This window comes from Camelus bactrianus, chromosome 10 (assembly GCF_048773025.1).
Source record: "Camelus bactrianus isolate YW-2024 breed Bactrian camel chromosome 10, ASM4877302v1, whole genome shotgun sequence".
NCBI lineage: Eukaryota > Metazoa > Chordata > Mammalia > Artiodactyla > Camelidae > Camelus > Camelus bactrianus.
In genome coordinates, this window is record NC_133548.1 from 72393180 (window position 1) to 72411169 (window position 17990).

The 17990-nt window shown below is 39.5% G+C and overlaps 1 protein-coding gene across 1 annotated transcript; it reads left to right on the plus strand.

Moving 5' to 3' along the window:
* The first annotated feature begins 10245 nt into the window (after positions 1-10245).
* LOC141578919 (uncharacterized) lies at positions 10246-17397 on the plus strand. The gene is made up of 5 exons (XM_074372970.1): positions 10246-10625; positions 11288-11402; positions 11561-11734; positions 14819-14925; positions 16242-17397. Exons 1-5 carry the CDS (start codon positions 10414-10416, stop codon positions 16381-16383), a joined length of 750 nt encoding a protein of 249 aa, XP_074229071.1. The 5' UTR covers positions 10246-10413; the 3' UTR covers positions 16384-17397.
* Positions 17398-17990: the final 593 nt, after the last annotated feature.

The following is a 17990-nucleotide window of genomic DNA, read 5'->3' on the forward strand; positions in this document are numbered from 1 at the left end:
GCTTGGGTCTTCTCACATGCATTAGACAACCTTTCTTATTTATTCCAGCTCTTGTTGTCTTTCCTCACCTACTCTCATGTGCTTGTGTTCTGCACCACGAAATTCAGCAGTTCTTTGAATCTGGGACCTGTTTGTATCACATCTGTTTCAGGAGCAGTGCATATGAGAAATGAACTTGTAGTAGGTTGGTAACACTGGGTTGTCAGCGAATAACAATAAGAATTATGAAAGTATGAAATCTAACATGAACTTACTTCAGATCTCACTTAATCTCTTTAATAAACCTATGACATGCGTACTTTTATTACACCCATTTCTCAGATTAAATAACTTTCAGATTATATAACTTGCCTGAATCATATAGTAATAATGGGTCAAACTAGAATAGAAATCTAGGCAGACTTCATGGGCCTTACTCTTAGCTATAACTCTTTTCTTACGGATTTTGTAATATTTTAAACCCTGAATACTATCAAACACGTCTGATTTTGTTTTAGAGGTACACTATGCCTTAATTTAAAAATCCACACTTGAATAGGCTCATTTTTAAAAGTTTTACTGAGATATAATTCATATAACATAACTAACCCATTTAAAATGTATAATTCAACTATTTTAAGTATATTTACAGATATGTACAATGATCAATACAATTTTAGAAGATTTTCATTACCTCAAAAAGTGTACCTATTTACTATCATTCCCTATCACTCCATCCAGCCCAGCACTAAACAATGGCTAATCTTCTTTTTGGCTCTATCAATTTGCCTATTTTGGACATTTCATGTACAATAGAATCCCATTATATGTGATGTACTGTGACTATCTTTCACTTAGCAGAGTGATTTCGAGGTTCATCTGTGTTGTAACGTGTCAAACTTCATATTTCACTCCTGTTTATTGCTGTATAGTATTCCATTATATGAATATACCTCATTTTAAAATCCATTTATCAGTTGATGGACATTTGGGGTGTTTCCAAATTTTGGCTATTATGCTGCTATAAACATTCATGTACAAATTTTTGTGTGGACATATGTTTTCATCTCTGTTGCATATGTGTCTAGTGGAATTGCTGGGTCATATGGTAACTCTATGTTCAACAACTTTAAAAACTGCCAAAGAGTTTTCCAAAGTGGCTGCAGCATTCTACATTCTCAGCAGCAGTATAAGAGGGTTCCAATTTCTCCATATGCTTGTCAACACTTGTGACCTGACTTTTGGATTATAATTATCATAATAGGTGTGAAATAGTATCTTATTATGGTTTTAATTTGTGTTTCCTGTTATATAAGTATGCCAAGTACCTTTTCTTGTACTTATTGGTCAGTTGTATATCTTCTTTGAATAAATGGAATATCATTTTAATTGGGTTATTTGTCTTTTTTGAGTTATAAGATTTCATTACACATTCTAGATAAAAGTCCGTTATGACATACTCGATCTGCTAATATTTTATCCCATTCTGGGATTTCTCTTTTCGCTTTATTAACTACATTCTGTGGCACACAAAAAAGTCTGAATTTTGATGGAGTTCAATTTACTTATCATTTGCTCTTGTTGCTTGTGTGTTTGGTGTCATATCTAAGAATCAACTGTCAAATCCAATGTCGTGAAGGTACATCCCTATGTTTTCTTCTAATAGTTGTATACTTTTAACACTTACATTTAGATTTTGGATCTATTTCATATTAACTTTGCATACGATGTTAGCTAAGGATCTAACCTCATCGTTTTGCATGTGGCCACCCACCTGTCCCAGTGCCATTTTTGAATAGACCCTCCTCTGACTGAATTGTCTTGTAATCTTCTCAAAATCAGTTAACCTTAGATGCATGGGTTTATTTCTATTTCAGTGATCTATGTATCTATCTTTATGCCAGCCCCACACTGTCTTGATTACTGTTGCTTTGTAGGAAATTCAGAAAATGAGGAATATGAATCTTCTTACTTTGTTCTTCTTCCAAATCTGCTTTGGTTCTTCTGTGTCCTTTTAAATTCCAGACAAATTTGGGGGTCAGTTATTCATTTCTTCAAAAAAGGCCTTTCAGATTTTGACAGAGTTTAAATATTGCCATCTTAACAATGTTGAATTTTCTCAACATGCTTTCCACTTTTTTAGATCTTTAATTTCTTTCTAAAATTTATCAGAATCTAATTTTAGGGTATGCGTTTTGCACTCACTTTGTTAAATTTATTCCTAAGTACTATTCCTTTTGATACTATTGTATGGAATTGTTTTCCTAATTTCATTTCACAAGAGATGTCTCTTGCCTGAGTATTCATAAAACTATCACACATAAGTCTTTGAAAGATTTTGCTTAGGAAGCATTATTTTAGCTGTCTTTTTATGTTTTAAAAGCAGACAGCAGGATTTCAAGAAACCCAGATAGGAATACTATAGAATACTATAACAAGGCATGCCTGCCAAATGTCACAAGTCAGTTTTTGGCTGCGACCACTGTAATAAAGACAGGTTTCCAAGAGAAAAACAAGCAGAAGTTTATTAACATGTACACCTCATGTATATATGGGAGATACCCAAGGAAAAATGAGTAATTCAAAGAGACAATTTAGAATTGCAGCTTATATAGCGTCTTCAACAAAGAATAAATTTGTGGAGAAATGACAGGACAGCAGAAAGAAGGTTCAGGCCTCCAGGGGTTGAAATAAAGGTTGTTTAGTAAAGTTTCTTATGCAGATTCCTCTGGTTCCAAAACTCAGAAGGATAGAAAGAAAATTATTTGTCCTCCCCTGTAGAGCCCAGGAGGATGGAGGAAAAATCTTTTTCCCCTTATGGGAAAATGGGGTGTCTAATGGTGTGATTAACTTTTGTCCTTTTTGGTAGAAATGGGAGAAGGAATGGCTGTGAAAATGTATGTCCTACTTTTAAGCAAATAAGGGAAGGTGGCAGCTTTTCTTTTATCCTCAGCTCAAAAGAATTCTTATGCCCAAATCATACATCTGGGAGTGGCACACTCTGCTACACTTCAGTTCAAAAGCTGACTCTATGAAATAAGCCACAAAGCAAATTAAAAGGAGAATAGATTCACAACTGTATTATTTTTAATATTGCATACACAAGGAGTTTCACAGGAAAAAAAGAAAAGTACCTCCCCAAAAGGGGTGAGATTTGAGAGCTTATATACAACCTTAATAGGGGAAGGGAATGGGGGGATGCCTGAATTCTAGGGGAGAATAAAACGTTTTTTTGAAAGATAAACGGGCCCTTTCTAAAGCCTTTTTGTTTATTTTGCTTTCTTTAACTTTGCTGCAGAAGCTTAATTGTTTCCATTTGGGCCGCGGCTCAGGCGGGGCTCCAGGGTGGTTAAAAGCTGCCTGGTGGCTGCAAGCAGAAAGGCTCAAGCAGAAGCCCTGACACCCGGGAAACGCAGAGGCGCCCCTCAAGCGCCCCGGAGCTCCCGAGGCTCCAGTCCTGCTCGAGGATGAGCCTTTGGAAGAGATACTTGCCCTGCGCACCCTGGGGTCAGCAGGCTGAGAGGTCACTCAGATGGTTGCCCACCTGGAGGATGCCTTCCACCGGCTCGCCTAGGCGGTCGCTCCGGGGAGCCGCGGGAGGGGGCGGGGCCGGGCGGCTCCCGCAGGACAGCGGGGAGGGAGCGAGGCCGGGCGGCTCCCGCAGGACCGCGGGGAGGGGGCGGGGACGGGCGGCCGCTCCGGGAAGCCGCGGGGAGGGGGCGGCGGGGCGGGCGGCTGCCGCAGGGTCTCGGGGAGGGGGTGGGGCCGGGCGGCCGCTCCGGGAAGCCGCGGGAGGGGCCGGGGCCTAGAGAGACGGTAGGGGCGGCGGCTCCGGAGAAGCCCGAGCTCACCGTGGCTCTCATGGCTCGGCCGCGGGAACGGGCGACGGGAACCACCGAGTTTTAGCCCGAAATCCCGGTCACCCCTCGGTTCGCCCCCGCACACGCCCCCCCCTCCCCGCCCCTTGCCTCCGGAGCTCGCTCTGCCGCCGCCGCCGCCGCCGCTGCTGCCGCGTCGTCTTGTACCCGATCCCCGTCTCCTTTCTCCTTTCCTCTCGTGTTCCTGTTGAAGAAAGATATATCGCAGCTTCATTATACATACTACCTTTCAATACGTGTATGCACTGTAATTTTTTTTCACAAAATTCTTTGTCCTTTTACCCCACCTTCTAAATCAGAGAATGTTTTAAAAGTGAGAAAAATAGAATCCATGTATTTAAATTCTACCCTTAACCATTTCATGTGGTAATTACGATTTTAAAAATTGACATGTTTTGATGAGTCATACTCATTTTGGTTTTGTTTCCAAATAATCGCATTACACTTTTTTTCACAGATATATTCGTGAATAATGTATACTTTCTAGGAAATAAAGTTTGAATCCACTTATCTCAATATGCTGAAGAATTTATTATTTAGTGTCAATTTAATTAAAAGTCACAATGTTGATTTAAGTCAGAAAGTAGGGATTTAAATTAGATGCTGTCATAAATTGCTAGATAATTTCCCTTCAGTCGACTTTGCTGTTTTTAAATCACTTTTTCATTTCATAAATGGTAGAGATATTATTATGAATACCTTTTAATGATAAATAATTCTCTGCAAATAGAATATACATATGTATATCTGTATTTGTATCTGTGTCTATATACATCTGTAGTTAAATATTTCTCCTGCAAAGTGACATCCTACTACCAAGAAAAAAGACCTCGAAAATATTTTTTATAGTCAAAAAGAATATACTCTCTCATGGTATCTGTTAAACTCAATCTGTGTCTTGCCATTTTAATAGGAAAATAAAATAATTACAATAATCTCATTTTATGAGTTCCTTTTCGATCCCCTTGGCAATGAGACCAAAATAGTTAAAATGTATTTTTTGGAAGAAAGACTATAAATATTATTTTAAATGAAATCTCAATATTTTAAGTACATCCAGGACTGTTCTAGTTGAAGGGATTAGTTCATCATAGTTGTACATGTTCATTTTCCTACACAAATTTTTAAAGAAATATGATTAGAATTTACCCAGCATAAATTGTTTGTTCTCATTACTTGCTACTTTTGGTGGCTGACGTATCTCAATAAATCAACAGTTACGTAGCTTTAAAAATTCTAATGTTCTGATTGCATGTAAATGATTAATATATTCTGATTTATCTATAATATTTGGATTAAATATAAAGTATCTTGATTAGATATTTCTTATTAAAATAATACCAGGACTATTAATAAGAATGCTTAAGTAAATGCATTTGGAGAGTATGCTCACTGACGTTTAAAAAGGATGTTTCCTAATATAAATGCAAACAGCAGATACTTTTAAATGCCTTTTTGAAAAGCAATATTAATAATCTGAGATTTAATTTTTTACTTGTGATCTCTTATGATCATACTTTTATTGAGAATACAGAATTAATTTGAGAAAGCGAGAGTTAATACAAGTGTAGAGTTGTACTGTTTTTATTTTTATCTGAAAAATATATTGTTTTAGTTATTTATACTTTACTATGTAAAAACCAAACATCTTGGAAAATCAGGAGAGGATAAAAATCCTTACATAATATTTTTCTGGTAGTATAAAATATTACCTGACCAAATTTGAATTATGTATTAGAATTTATTTTTAATAATTCTAGCTTAAACCTTTATTTAGCTCACAAACAATTCATTTTAACCACCCAGTCAAGGCTTTTCCCTAGAAGTAATGCTAGAAATAATCAAGACATGCAAGCTCAGGTTTGTTTTCAGAGATGTTCTTCGGAGTGTTATTTATGAGAATGAAGATTCTGGAGGAAAAAAACTAATAGTCAATAATACAGAAATGTTTGACTTAAGTGTTGCGTATATGAAACACATACTAAGAATCAAATTTTGGTTAATAGTTAGTGGTCAGTGAAATGTTAACGACAGAAGTCATGAAATTCAGAAGTACAGGCCTGTATATAAGCCTGCTTATTCTTAGTTACATGAGTATAAATCTGTCTATAAGCATAAGCACACAGACACATACACATATATGTATACATACAGACACACATACACGTTGATGAAAATAAATCTTGGAAAGAATCATGCAGAATGTTAATAGAATTAAGGTTGTTTTTCAAATTAAATATAACATACAAACATAGTAAATACTCATTATAGCTATTGAGTTTTACAGTGCTCATAAACTTATCCCATCCTCCCTACACTTGTAGCTCAGTTTACAGATATTGGTAAAGGCTACATCAAAAATGTTCAGTTTTAAATTCAGGTAATACACAATAATAGTATTAACCTATAAATTGAGGTTAAAGAAACATTGTTAAATATTAAAATATAGTAAGACTTAAGTGGTAGAATGTTTTAATTTGAATGTGTTTATTGCTTGGATTCAGTGGGAAAAAATTATAGGGCTAACCCATCAGAAGTTAATTGATGAATAAATTCATAGAAGAGTACTTATCCTAAAGAATAGATGAACTGAGGTACAAATGAAAGCTTTGGCCTTGGTGGGGAGAGATGATTCTAAGAATAGACTTTGTAAGTTTTGTGCTTGAAGGTATACATTGGGCTAGAGGACACAATGCAAAGCTTCTCATCAACATATAATAAAGCGCTGTGGAAAAGTGTTGACTTCCTGAATTATGCAGATGGTGTCACATAAAGTAAATTAAAAAAAAACATGCTTATACTTAGTTATTTGTAATAGATAAAGATTTCATATATCTACACATTATACATTTTATACTTTTCCAGTTTGTATCTTATTTTCAGTTCGTATCTTTTTTTCTTATCTGCTTGATCCAAACTAAGGTATCTGAAACTGTGGATATATATAAATTAGTATCATATTTGAACATAGCATTATTAGCAAAAGATTAGAGGATGTCATAGGAACAGTTTTGTGAAGAAGATTGAAGATTACAGGAGATGATTTTCTATTTCCACTAATTCTTTCTTTTAATGGTACACACACACACACAAGACTGAATACACAAAATGTGCTGAGAAAATTACTAAACTGGTATCAAAAAGAAAGTTTTCCACAAACACACTACTTCTGTATCTCAATCCTTCACATTGATGACTTTATGCTCAGTTAGTCATCTCTTTTTTTAATAATCACTTTTAGTAAACATTTGTTTTTGAGAAGCTGTCTTGAGGGAGCTCAGCTATTGGATTTAGAAGAAAATCAAAGCTTCTGTTATAAATATGTTCTCAGAATACAAGTACTATAGTACTAGTATATTACAAGGTATTATAAATATATTCAAAGAAAACCATGTTTAAGATTTAAAGGAAAGTATGATGACACTGATTCAAGAAATCAATGATAACAGCAAGAGATAAAAATTACATTAAGAAAACAAATGAAGATTTTAAAATTGAAACATTCAATAACTAAAATTAAAAACTCACTGTTGGGGCTCAACAACACATTAGAGGTGGCAGAAGGAACAATTAGTAAAGTTGAAAACAGGGCAAAAGAGATTATCCAATCTGACAGACAGTGAAAAATTAAGATAGTTTCTCGTAGAACTGTGGTACACCAGTAAGCGTGGCAACACGCACAAAACTGGCAGACCAGAAGAGAGAAAAATACAAAAAAATTTAGAAGGCATAATGCCTGAAAACTTTTTAAATTCAAAGAAAACATTAATCTGCACACCTAAGTTCAACAAACATTACAGAGAACAAACATAAGAGATTCACAACTAGACAGCACAGACAGTTGAAAAGACAAGGAGAAAATCTTAAAAGCAACGAGCAAAACAATTCATTCTGTGCAGCAAACCACGAGATTAGCAACTGACTCCTTATCAGACATATTACAGAACTCTTTTAAGGGCCTCGTATTCGTAAATAGTAAAGCAAGTGTACATATTTTGTGGCCTTCACTTAGGATAGATAAATAGCACTTTTCTGGTGTCCAGTCAATATCAAAAATGCCTTACTTGATTGGCCTTTGGAACCAAGTCTGTGCAAGAAGACTGGCTTGCCTGGATCTGGGTGTGAGCCAAAGCTTGAAGAAATATAAATCAAGGGCCAAGTGAGAACACCAAGCTTGGTAACGTAAAGAAAATCGTATACACAATTTGGCTTAACACGTTTCCGGTGAGCCAGAGTACCGGCACATGGAAGAAGTAGGCAGGCAGGAACCTATTTCAGTGATCAGATGAATGCAGATCACCTGGAAAGACTTGGGAGTAGCGTAAATGGCCCATGAATAGATATCTTCACTAAAGCATGATGCACAGCACAGCATGTACATAAGCTGACTCATTTCAGTTGTCAGAGCTGTAGTGACAACACAAGGACCTACTCCTTTAACAGTAAATGAAGGGGAATCTACCTACAAGACTGGAGTATCAGCACAATGTACAGAAGGATAGGAGGGCAAAATACATATAATTTTCAAAAGACTGGGATGTGCTGCAGTGTTATTAAACAGCATGGAAAAGCTAAGAAGTGTGAAAAATCTTTTAAATTGTTAGATGTTACAGGGTCACTATCAAGAAAGTGGTCAAAGTACTAGGAAAATGATCCATAATTTAAAGAGAAAGTGTTGAGGGTTTTGAGAGTAGTGAGCAAATGTATACCAAGAGTAGGGCAGGAACATGAGAGGGCAGGCCCAGGAGTGTGCAGGCACAGAAGGGAGCAGGACAGGTGAGGGCCAGCCCAGGAGTGGTCCTATTAGACTTCCAAGAGATGACTTTGAGAGGCAATGGGTATTTGAGTCTGGAATACAGGAGGGAGGTCTGGATTGGAAATAGCAGTTTGGAAGTTACCAACTTGTAGATAATACATAAAGCCCTAAGGCTGATGTGGGTGGCAGCAGACAGTAGTAGAGGCCAGAAGACTGAGCCTCAGGGGTGCTGTGCCAGCATTCAGGGGCTGGGACTGAGAAGACCGGCCAGGGCCGTGGGAGGAAACCAGAGCAGCCCGAGACCCAGGAAGCCCCATGAAGAAAGGGCTTCAGGAAGTCGGGGAGAGCAGCGGTGGGAAGTGTGGCTGCCAGGCCATGCGAGGAGAGGACTGAGAGCTCCCCGTGGAGTCAGCACCTGGTGGGTGGTGGGTGACCCTGTCGTGAGCAGTTGCAGTGAGTGGACACACTTGCTTGGATGGAAAATGAGGGGAATCAGAGGAAGTGAATGGGAACAGCTCCTTTGCAGGGGCAGGAGGCGTGTGTGCTGGAGAGCAGAGAACTGGGGCCGCAGTTGGAGGGTGAACGCATCTTTTTTTATAAGATGAGGGTAATAACAGTGTATGCTAATAGAAAAGATAGTTTAAATGGGGAAGTTAGTAACACCACATTCCCTTAGGTCAGGGGAATTGCAGGTGGGGACACAGAAATGCCCCTGAGAGAGTCAGCTTCAAAACACTTGCCAGGTCCAGTCCACTCAAGACCAGGTCCCAGGAGTGTCAGCCACTTAGGAACTTTACCGCCCCCTGCAGTTTTGATCCTTGCAGGGCCAGAAGCCATAATTAGCCAGCTGAGGAAGGATGTAGTTAGGCAGGAAGAAGAGGCCTGCCCTGCCTTCCCCCCCTCCTGCAAGTGGTCAGCCAGCAGCATGGCCTCACTGAGTAACTGACGTGGTCTTTTCATAGTTATGTGGTTAAAAAGTTCTCAAATGTTATACCATGCTCCCGAATAAGTCTCAGATTGATTGAAGATTTAATTGGTGGAAATAAAAGAAAAAAAAATACAGTGAAGAAAGCGTGTAAACATAAGGCTGAGCCACAGAGCAGGGTCAGCAGACATGAAGAAACACATTTTCATTTCATCTGGAGAGCGAGTGTTGGCTTCTCGAGTTTGTACTTAATGATATATATTGCCACAATCTCTGAAACCATGAAAACAGCTTTTTGCTGTTTGCATCTGCTAAATTCCTTGGAGACTGGCTGGGGCCCAGAGGCATGGGGAAAGGAATACACTGGGGGATATGGAGATACAGAGGTTTTTGGTGGGGAGCTCTCTGGGGGACTAGGCCTTCAGCATCCTGTGGTTCCACCCCACTCTAACCGCAGTTGCATACAAACATGGCTTTCTCAGGGTCAAGCCTCACTTCTGGAAATGTCCCAAAACACTCAGCCACCTAGCACCAACATTTCAAAGGAATCCAAAATGGCCCACAAGCAATTGCAGAGACTTAAAATGACTTAGGCTCCCACGTGCGCACCGGGCACACTGGGCCTCTGGGCCTCTGTGCACACTCACAGGGACACTGGCTCTGGAGGGACAGTTGAGGGACAGTTGAGGGACTGTTGAGGGTCAGTGCTGTTGCTAGGCTACGAGTGTTCCGGACCAAACATTCCAAGCCGCTGAGCTTCACAGCCAAGGTGTGGCAGCGAGACCTCTGTGGCTCTTCTGCAGCGCCAGCGCTGAGATTGGGAGGTGGCAAGAGACCAGGAGGGAAGTGAGCGGTGTCGGAAGGCGATAAGCCAGATGAAGAAGAGACTCGTTGAGTTCGTGAACTGGGTGGACTTCAGCATCCATCAGAGAGAGCGCAGGAATCGTGAGAAGCCTGTGCCTGGGTATCATGTCCATAGGTGTGAGCTAAAGGAGTTCCACAAAGCCGCATATTTAGGTGACACGCATACACTGCAGGAGCTGCTGTCACATAAGAAAAATGTAGACAGCAGAGACAGGAAGAACAGGTAACAGAGGTGGTGCGGGGTGGGGCGGGCCTAGGAGGAGCTGCCAACTGTGGTTGTAAGACATGGATTTTAAATTGCCTTCCCATGTCAGAGATGTTCAAGTGTGAGACAATGAGCATGTTAGAATCATTGAAGTACAGTGTTCTCATCCTTGCAGCAGCAAAGTAGATACACTATCATTTTACTTAATTGAAATGTTGTCTTGGTAAAACAGTAACGGTAACAATTATAATATTATCTAACAATTATTGAGCTGTTCAACTGCCAGACACTTTGCATAGCTTTTCATTTAAGCATCACAGCGGCATCCTGTAAGATAACTACTACTTCATGCCCATTTTGTTGATGAGGAAATTGAAGCACAGACAGGCTAAGTGAGAGCTAATAAGGGACAGTGTTAAAGTAGAAGTCAGACCCAAGGTGAGCTGAATCTCAACGGCATGCCCTTTCTATTCAAACAGGTAGTTCTTCCATTAATGTGGTGAGTAATAAGAGCTAATAAATATTGTTCTTTCCCCATAGAAAGAACTAAGATAAGAAGACTAAATGTTAGTTTTAAAGGGGTAGGAATAGCATGCTGTTGAATGTTTACAATTACATGAGTAACTGTACCTTTGAACTAGTACGCTCTAATTTCCTAAAAAGTCCTCTCATGTTCTCAGGACTGCCCTACACTTAGCCTGCGCCAGCGGCCAGTCATCAGTGGTGGCTCTCCTTATCCAGCGGAAGTGTGACCTGGATGCTCGTGATGAGGAAAGCAAGACAGCTCTCATCAAGGTGTGTAGCAGCCAACCGTGTCCACGTGAGATGGATTCGATTTACTTAGAATAAAAATGAATTTATCTGTTTTAAATATAACGAGCTGCTGGGACTTGAGGAATGTTAACTTGGAATGCCTAGCACTTACAGTCTGTTTCTTGGCTTGATACCAACAGGCTGTACAATGCCAGAAAGAAGTGTGTGTCACTATCCTGCTGAAACAGGGTGCTGACCCAAATCTTGCGGACAACTGTCAGAACACTGCTCTGCATTACGCCGTCTTGGCTGAAGATACATCAATTGCAGCAGAGCTGCTCTGCTATAAGGCAAACATCGAGGCGATAAACCAGGTATAGCTCAACTATTTACAAGATATTTGAAATACAGGGATTTTTCTAGCTACAGGTGTTTTATTTATAGTAGAATGTATACTGAATACACCAGGCCCTGTTACCATGGAAACAACTCCAAAGCCAAGGCCAGGGGCTAGAGGTAGTGCCCACGGAAAGGGCAGAGCTCTGTCTCCCAGCCGCACTTCTACCCCAGAAGGAACAACGTCCCATTAGGAAGTGCCTGGGAGTGGGTGGTAGGCTCAGCGCCTAAAGAAGATGAAGGCTTGCGGGGAGTGAAGTGATGGCAAGGGCTGGCTGCCTGCCTGGGGGTGGGTGGGAGGAGGAAGGAGCCCAGTACCCAGCAGGGGGAGCTGGGTGACTGCACCTGGGCAGGGGAGGCGGCAAACTGCAGGCCCTGAGCACCCCAGCATCCCAGGTTCTAGAATCTGGGCAAGTGAGGTCAGGTCATGTTTGACAGCCAGCAGGGGCATTCACCTGTGCTGGTGGCCACATGGCCCTCCACGTACACCTTCACCTTGGGGTCTTCCATGCTCAGCCGGGTGCAGCTCCCCTGCAGGGCTGTGGCTGTAGGTGGGGAGCAAGTGATGGCGCAGCTGGTCCTCCTGCTTTTCCTCCTGGCTCTCCCCTGAAGATTTGGATTGAATAAAGGTACTCAGGTCTAGACACAGTATTTAGAAATACTTCCCTGAGATTCTGATACAACCCTTGGTTAAGGACTATTGAATGGATACATGTAATACATGTAAATTCACAGATCTCAAAAATAAGACGTCTCTGGAAGTGCGGGGGTTTGATAGATGCTGCTTCTTTCAGTGCTCTCGTTTCCAGCCATGTTAGCCTGACTTCTATCCGTCTCTTCCTGGCAATATTACTGGCAGTATCTATTGCCTTGAAGAGTAGCTCCTTTTCCCTTCTAACCACTGATCATTCAGTGGCTCTCAGACAATCCTATAAACTTGGTTGTGGTGAGTGATTCAGTAAGTAGAGTCAGACCCTTTAAAGATTTTGCACCATTTGTTCCCATCCAGGTCATTAGGTCAACAGGGTTTTTCTGATTGCAGTAATAGGAAATCATGAGCCTTCTTTTGGTTAAAGCTGTGTGACAGACTCTTGCAATCTATCTGTTAGATTCACTGAGCCCTAGCATAATCAAGATGACAGCTTTTTAAAATTAAAGTCTAGTTACAGTGTTGTGATAGTTTCTGGTGTACAGCAAAGTGATTCTATTATATATATATATATATATATATATATATATATATATATATATATATATTCTTATTCAGTTAAATATAAAATTCTTATTCAGTTATATATATTCTTTTTCAGTTATATATAAAATTCTTACTCAGTTATATATATTCTTATTCAGTTATATATATTTTCTTATTCAGTTATATATATTCTTTTTCAGTTATATGTATGTACATATATATATTCATATTCTTTTCCGTTATGGTTTACTACAGGATATTGAGTATAGTTCCCTGTAGTATATACAGTAGGACCTTGTTGTTCATCTATTTTATATATAGTAGTTTCTATCTGCTAGTCCAAAACTGCTAATTTATTCTTCTCCCACCCCCTTTCCCCTTTGGTAACCACCAGTTTGTTTTCTATGTCTGTGAGTCTGTTTCTGCTTTGTAAATAAGTTCATTTGTATCATATTTTAGAGTCCACATATTAAGTGATAGCCTATGGGGTTTGTCTTTCACTTTCTGACTTACCTCACTCAGTATGAGACTCTCTAGGTCCTTCCATGTTGCTGCAAGTGGCATTATTTCATTCTTTTTTTTATGGCTGAGTCGTATTCCATTGTATATAAGTGTACCATGCAAGATGGCAGTTTTAAACATCAAGACCCATGACATTAGTAACAAATTGGAATTGTTATAATAATTTAGTTTCAGCCGTCTTATGAACTGATGATCCATTTGATTAACAATCAGGGAGAATAAGATACAGGTAGATTGTAGTTTTAGCAGGCATTGGAAAAATTCTTGAAGTGGATATTATGAGTCTTAATCACAATTTTTATTTCATGTTGGGGCCCAGTGTTTTCGTGTGTAAGACATATGATTCTACAGGAAGGCAAGGTTTTACATACAAATACTTGATTTACACCCAACTGTTTGGAAACACAGCAAACATAAAAACACAAGTGGGCTATAGACTAAACATGGCCCTGGGTATGTTCAGTTTGTCTCCACACATTGAGTCAACATTTAAAATTTAGGAGACTTGTGCAGAAATCTGCACTTCAGAACTTCTCCTCAAGAATCAAATCTGGTCCCCCTTGAGCCCAGGCTCCTGTGCGGTCTGCCCTGCAGAGGTGGCCCCTTCTTGGTGGGGCGTGTGTTCTCCGGTGTGCTGTCCTCACCTGGGACCTTCACTTACTCGGGCCACCTATGTTGCCTCTGTAAGCATTTGAATTTACAATTCCTGTTGTATATTTTGATAAGTATTTCAATATTTTAAAGACAGCCTATATTAATTTATAGTCTACTTCATATTTTATAATAATCCCTTAAGAGTGGGATGGAAGTTTTCAAATTAGAATGTATAAGTTGGTTTAAAAAAAACCTTTTCTTTACATGCAAGTAGTCATATTCCCATTGGAATGTCTGCAAGCTTTATGAGATTAGTCGTAGTTGTAACTGGATAGGTTATGCATGTTGCAGACAGTATGGTATCTTTCTCCTCAGCGTGGCTCCTTAAAAATGTAGTTGATTCAGTAGCTAAATGGCTCTCTCTGGAGCAGTGTTTAGAGTGTCAGGAGTAGTAGTTGAGCAGTAAGGGAACTAGAGAATGCCTGACGCACGCTGCGATAGAAGCGAAGGTTCTTGGAACCAGCAAATGTCTGAAGGGGGTTTCAGAGAATGACTTCACAGGGAAACTTTCCAGGAGGCCAAGGAGGAACCTTTTCAAGAGAAGGGGCACAGTGGGGCGAGGAGGAAGGAGCTACTTGTTATTTACTTTTTTATAGTATATGTTTTAAGTTCAGAGGCTTAAGTTTTTAAATTCAGTTTTGAAATGTATATGTAATTTTGTACATTATCAAATGTTTTTACTATTTTACAGTATAACTTCACACCATTTTTAGTCGCCGTCAGGGAGAACAAAGAAGAGATGGTCAAATTTTTGATTGAGAACGGGGCAAATGTACATGCAGTCGACAAGATGCAAAGGTACAATAGTTTGTTCTCTCTCCCTCTTTTTTTTTTTTTTTGTTTAATCTTAATGTTGTTCTAGAGTAGTAACAGCCAATCAGAAAGATTAACTTAATAAGAAGAGGATTAACTTGGAATCAACACATCATCAGTCAGGTAGAAAAGCAATTATTCTGCCTGGTGTCACGAAGAACGGTATGCAGCAGGACTCATCTTCCTTTATGGTAGTGACTGCTGTCATTTGCAACCTGATTTTTTTGGTCATGTGATCTTACCATAGTTCAGGGATTTCATTTTAGTTTTATTAGTATGGACTCTAATTTTAATTTACCTTATGAGACAGTGTTGAATTTCTTCATTCTTTTATAATTTTTTTAACCTCTACTTGGTGTATATTTTTTTCTTAAAAGATGCATATTAAACAGAGAGGAGTTTGTTTTGCCTTTTGGATGATTCTGCTTTAAATTACTTTCTTTGAAGGATAGTGATGTGATTAGGTTATCACTAAGTGAGTATCACTAATAGAGTAACTATGACCAGATACTGTGGGCTCATCAGTTTTTATCCTTTTTCATTTCTAGTACAGTTTGATGTTTTTATTTTCAATTGATAACGGTAGAAGGAAGAAAAATAGCTTTAAATATTGAATAAACATTCCCTTTAAAGAAGACAGGTCATTAGTGGATGATAGAGAGGAAGGAGCTGGGCTTTAGAGTCAGATGAGGTTGAATTCCCAGCTCTCCTGCTGGTCAGGTGTGTTACCTGGGGGACATGATTTATCACCAACCAGTACGTTTCCTGTCACGTAAAGGAGGGTCGTCGTACATCCTTCAAGGGTGGTTGTGCCTAAGAAAGACCATGCGTAGACTGTTCAGGTTAGTGCCGGGCACATGCTTCTCAGCGTGGTTAACTGCAGCCGTGACTATTTTTGTTGCCATTTTTATTCATGTTACTGTTTTCAGCCTGCAAACAGCTTCTCCTTACCTGATCTCTAGCTGATTTTAAAGCATTATATTTCAGACTAGAGAAGAAATGGGGAATCCTTTATTTAAACCTTTACCTACTTCAGATAAGTGACCTCAGCATCCTTTCTTGTCCATCAGAGGACTTTAAGTTAGCAGCTTCTACTATGTGCTACCCAAGTAGGACAGGAGGCTTCTTTTTTGTCCCTCCATTTTGGCCTTGGAGGGGATTTGCAAAGATGAGCACTTGAGCATGTAAATGGTCAGTTCTCCAGGGGTGGGCAAGATATTAACTTGGTAAACTAGACCAAATTAACTGCTTGAGTTACGCTAACTAATTTCCTAAGGGTGAAGTTGTCTCTTTTATTTTAGATCAGCGCTCATGCTTGCTGTGTTTCATGACTCACCGGACACAGTCAAGCTGCTGCTTCAGAAGCACGTTAATGCCAGTTCTCGAGATTTACACGGAATGTCTGCTGAAAGATATGCTTGTCGTAATGGTTTTAAACAGTAAGTGTTTACATTAAAATGGCAGTTATCTCTAAATTGAGGTTGAAAATGACCTAACTGTTACTTGTTACATGACAGGTGAGAGTTCCTAGTTGGGAGCAGGCACTTTGGGGATGGCAGTGAGACCCTCCCCATCACCAGCTGGAAACCAGCAAAAGGCCAGACTAGTGAGATGGAGCAGTGGGCACGGGGTTCTTTATCTCAGGGTTTATAAGACCTTTATCCTTAGGGTCCTACTGGTCTCCATTTCATTTCAGTGTAACCCCTATGCATGCGGTCCAAGTAATGTCACATATCTGATTTTTCTAACTAGTCATTTGGGTCTTGAAATGTTTAGCAGAGCAGAAAATCCTGTATTTTCCTTTGGGGGCTTTCTTCTATAATCTTCCTCTTGCATTTTTCAAGAACCTAAGGGATTCCCTAAGGCCACAGTGACAACCCTCTCCCAAAGGCATTGGGGCAGGGCGAGGGCATGCTAATCGTTCTCTTGTTTCCCTTGATTCTGTTGCTGCAGCGTTGGTACTAAAACTAGTTTTAACAGGATCTCCTTGGCAGCTGAGTCTGGGTCTGGATGTTGCTCTCTAAAGACCTTTAATAAAATTTTAAAAGAAGAAAAGGAAAAAGAAACTGGTCGTGCAGTCGGGTCATGACTGACCTCTGCTCCCGGGATGCCTGTGCTGATCCAGTTTCCGCGGTCTTCGTGGCGATCGACACGTAAACTTCAGCGTGACAGCTTGTTTAGTTCTCATACATATGCTTGTATGAGGTCATATATTTATAAATGAGTTTAGCTACAAGTTATATAGTAGCTGAGGTGTCCTGAATTATAAACCACGAAGAACAGCTAATCACCATAATTTGTAACATTTTCTGAAAACTGCCACATCTAAATGTTACACCTATAAAAAAAACACACATTGGGTTTTATTTGGGATTCTCAAATAGTTCCAGCATTAAAGTTCAAGAACAGATTATTCCATTCTTCCCCTATTTCTCTCAGCATCTGAGGAATACATTCTCTCATTAAATCTTTGTAATACTCTTATGAGTGTTAATAACTAATTGCCTAACAAGACAGTAAGATCCCAGTTTTATAAAGGAAGACTTTGAGCTGAAGAGAAGCCCCTTTTCCAGGAACAAATAGCTGTTGGTTATAGAGCTGGGACTTGTGAGTTCGAGACACTTTCCTTATGTCAGGCTCGCTCTAGTTAACTTACTGAGCTGTACTGCCCTCAGTTCATGACTACTTCACCTTCCTTTTTTTTGTTTTTTAATTATACATCCTAAATTTAAAAGTGTAGATTGTACAAGTTTGAAGTATATGGGACAGTTGAAGTTTTGATATTACCTCTGATATTGTCTGAAATAATCTAAGAATTTAATATACTTGGTAATTGTTTTTGATATTAGTATTCAAGTAGTAATATGTATTTATCCCATGTTTTTATACACAGCCTTTACCAGCTGATTGTCGACTACACAGATGGAAATATACCAACTACTCCCCCTCAAAATACCGACCTAGGACAGAGTTCTGGTAATAAGTTACTCTTGTTGGGCCTACCATAGATAAGGAAGTAAGATTGAGGACGTTTTGATAATGGAAGAGCA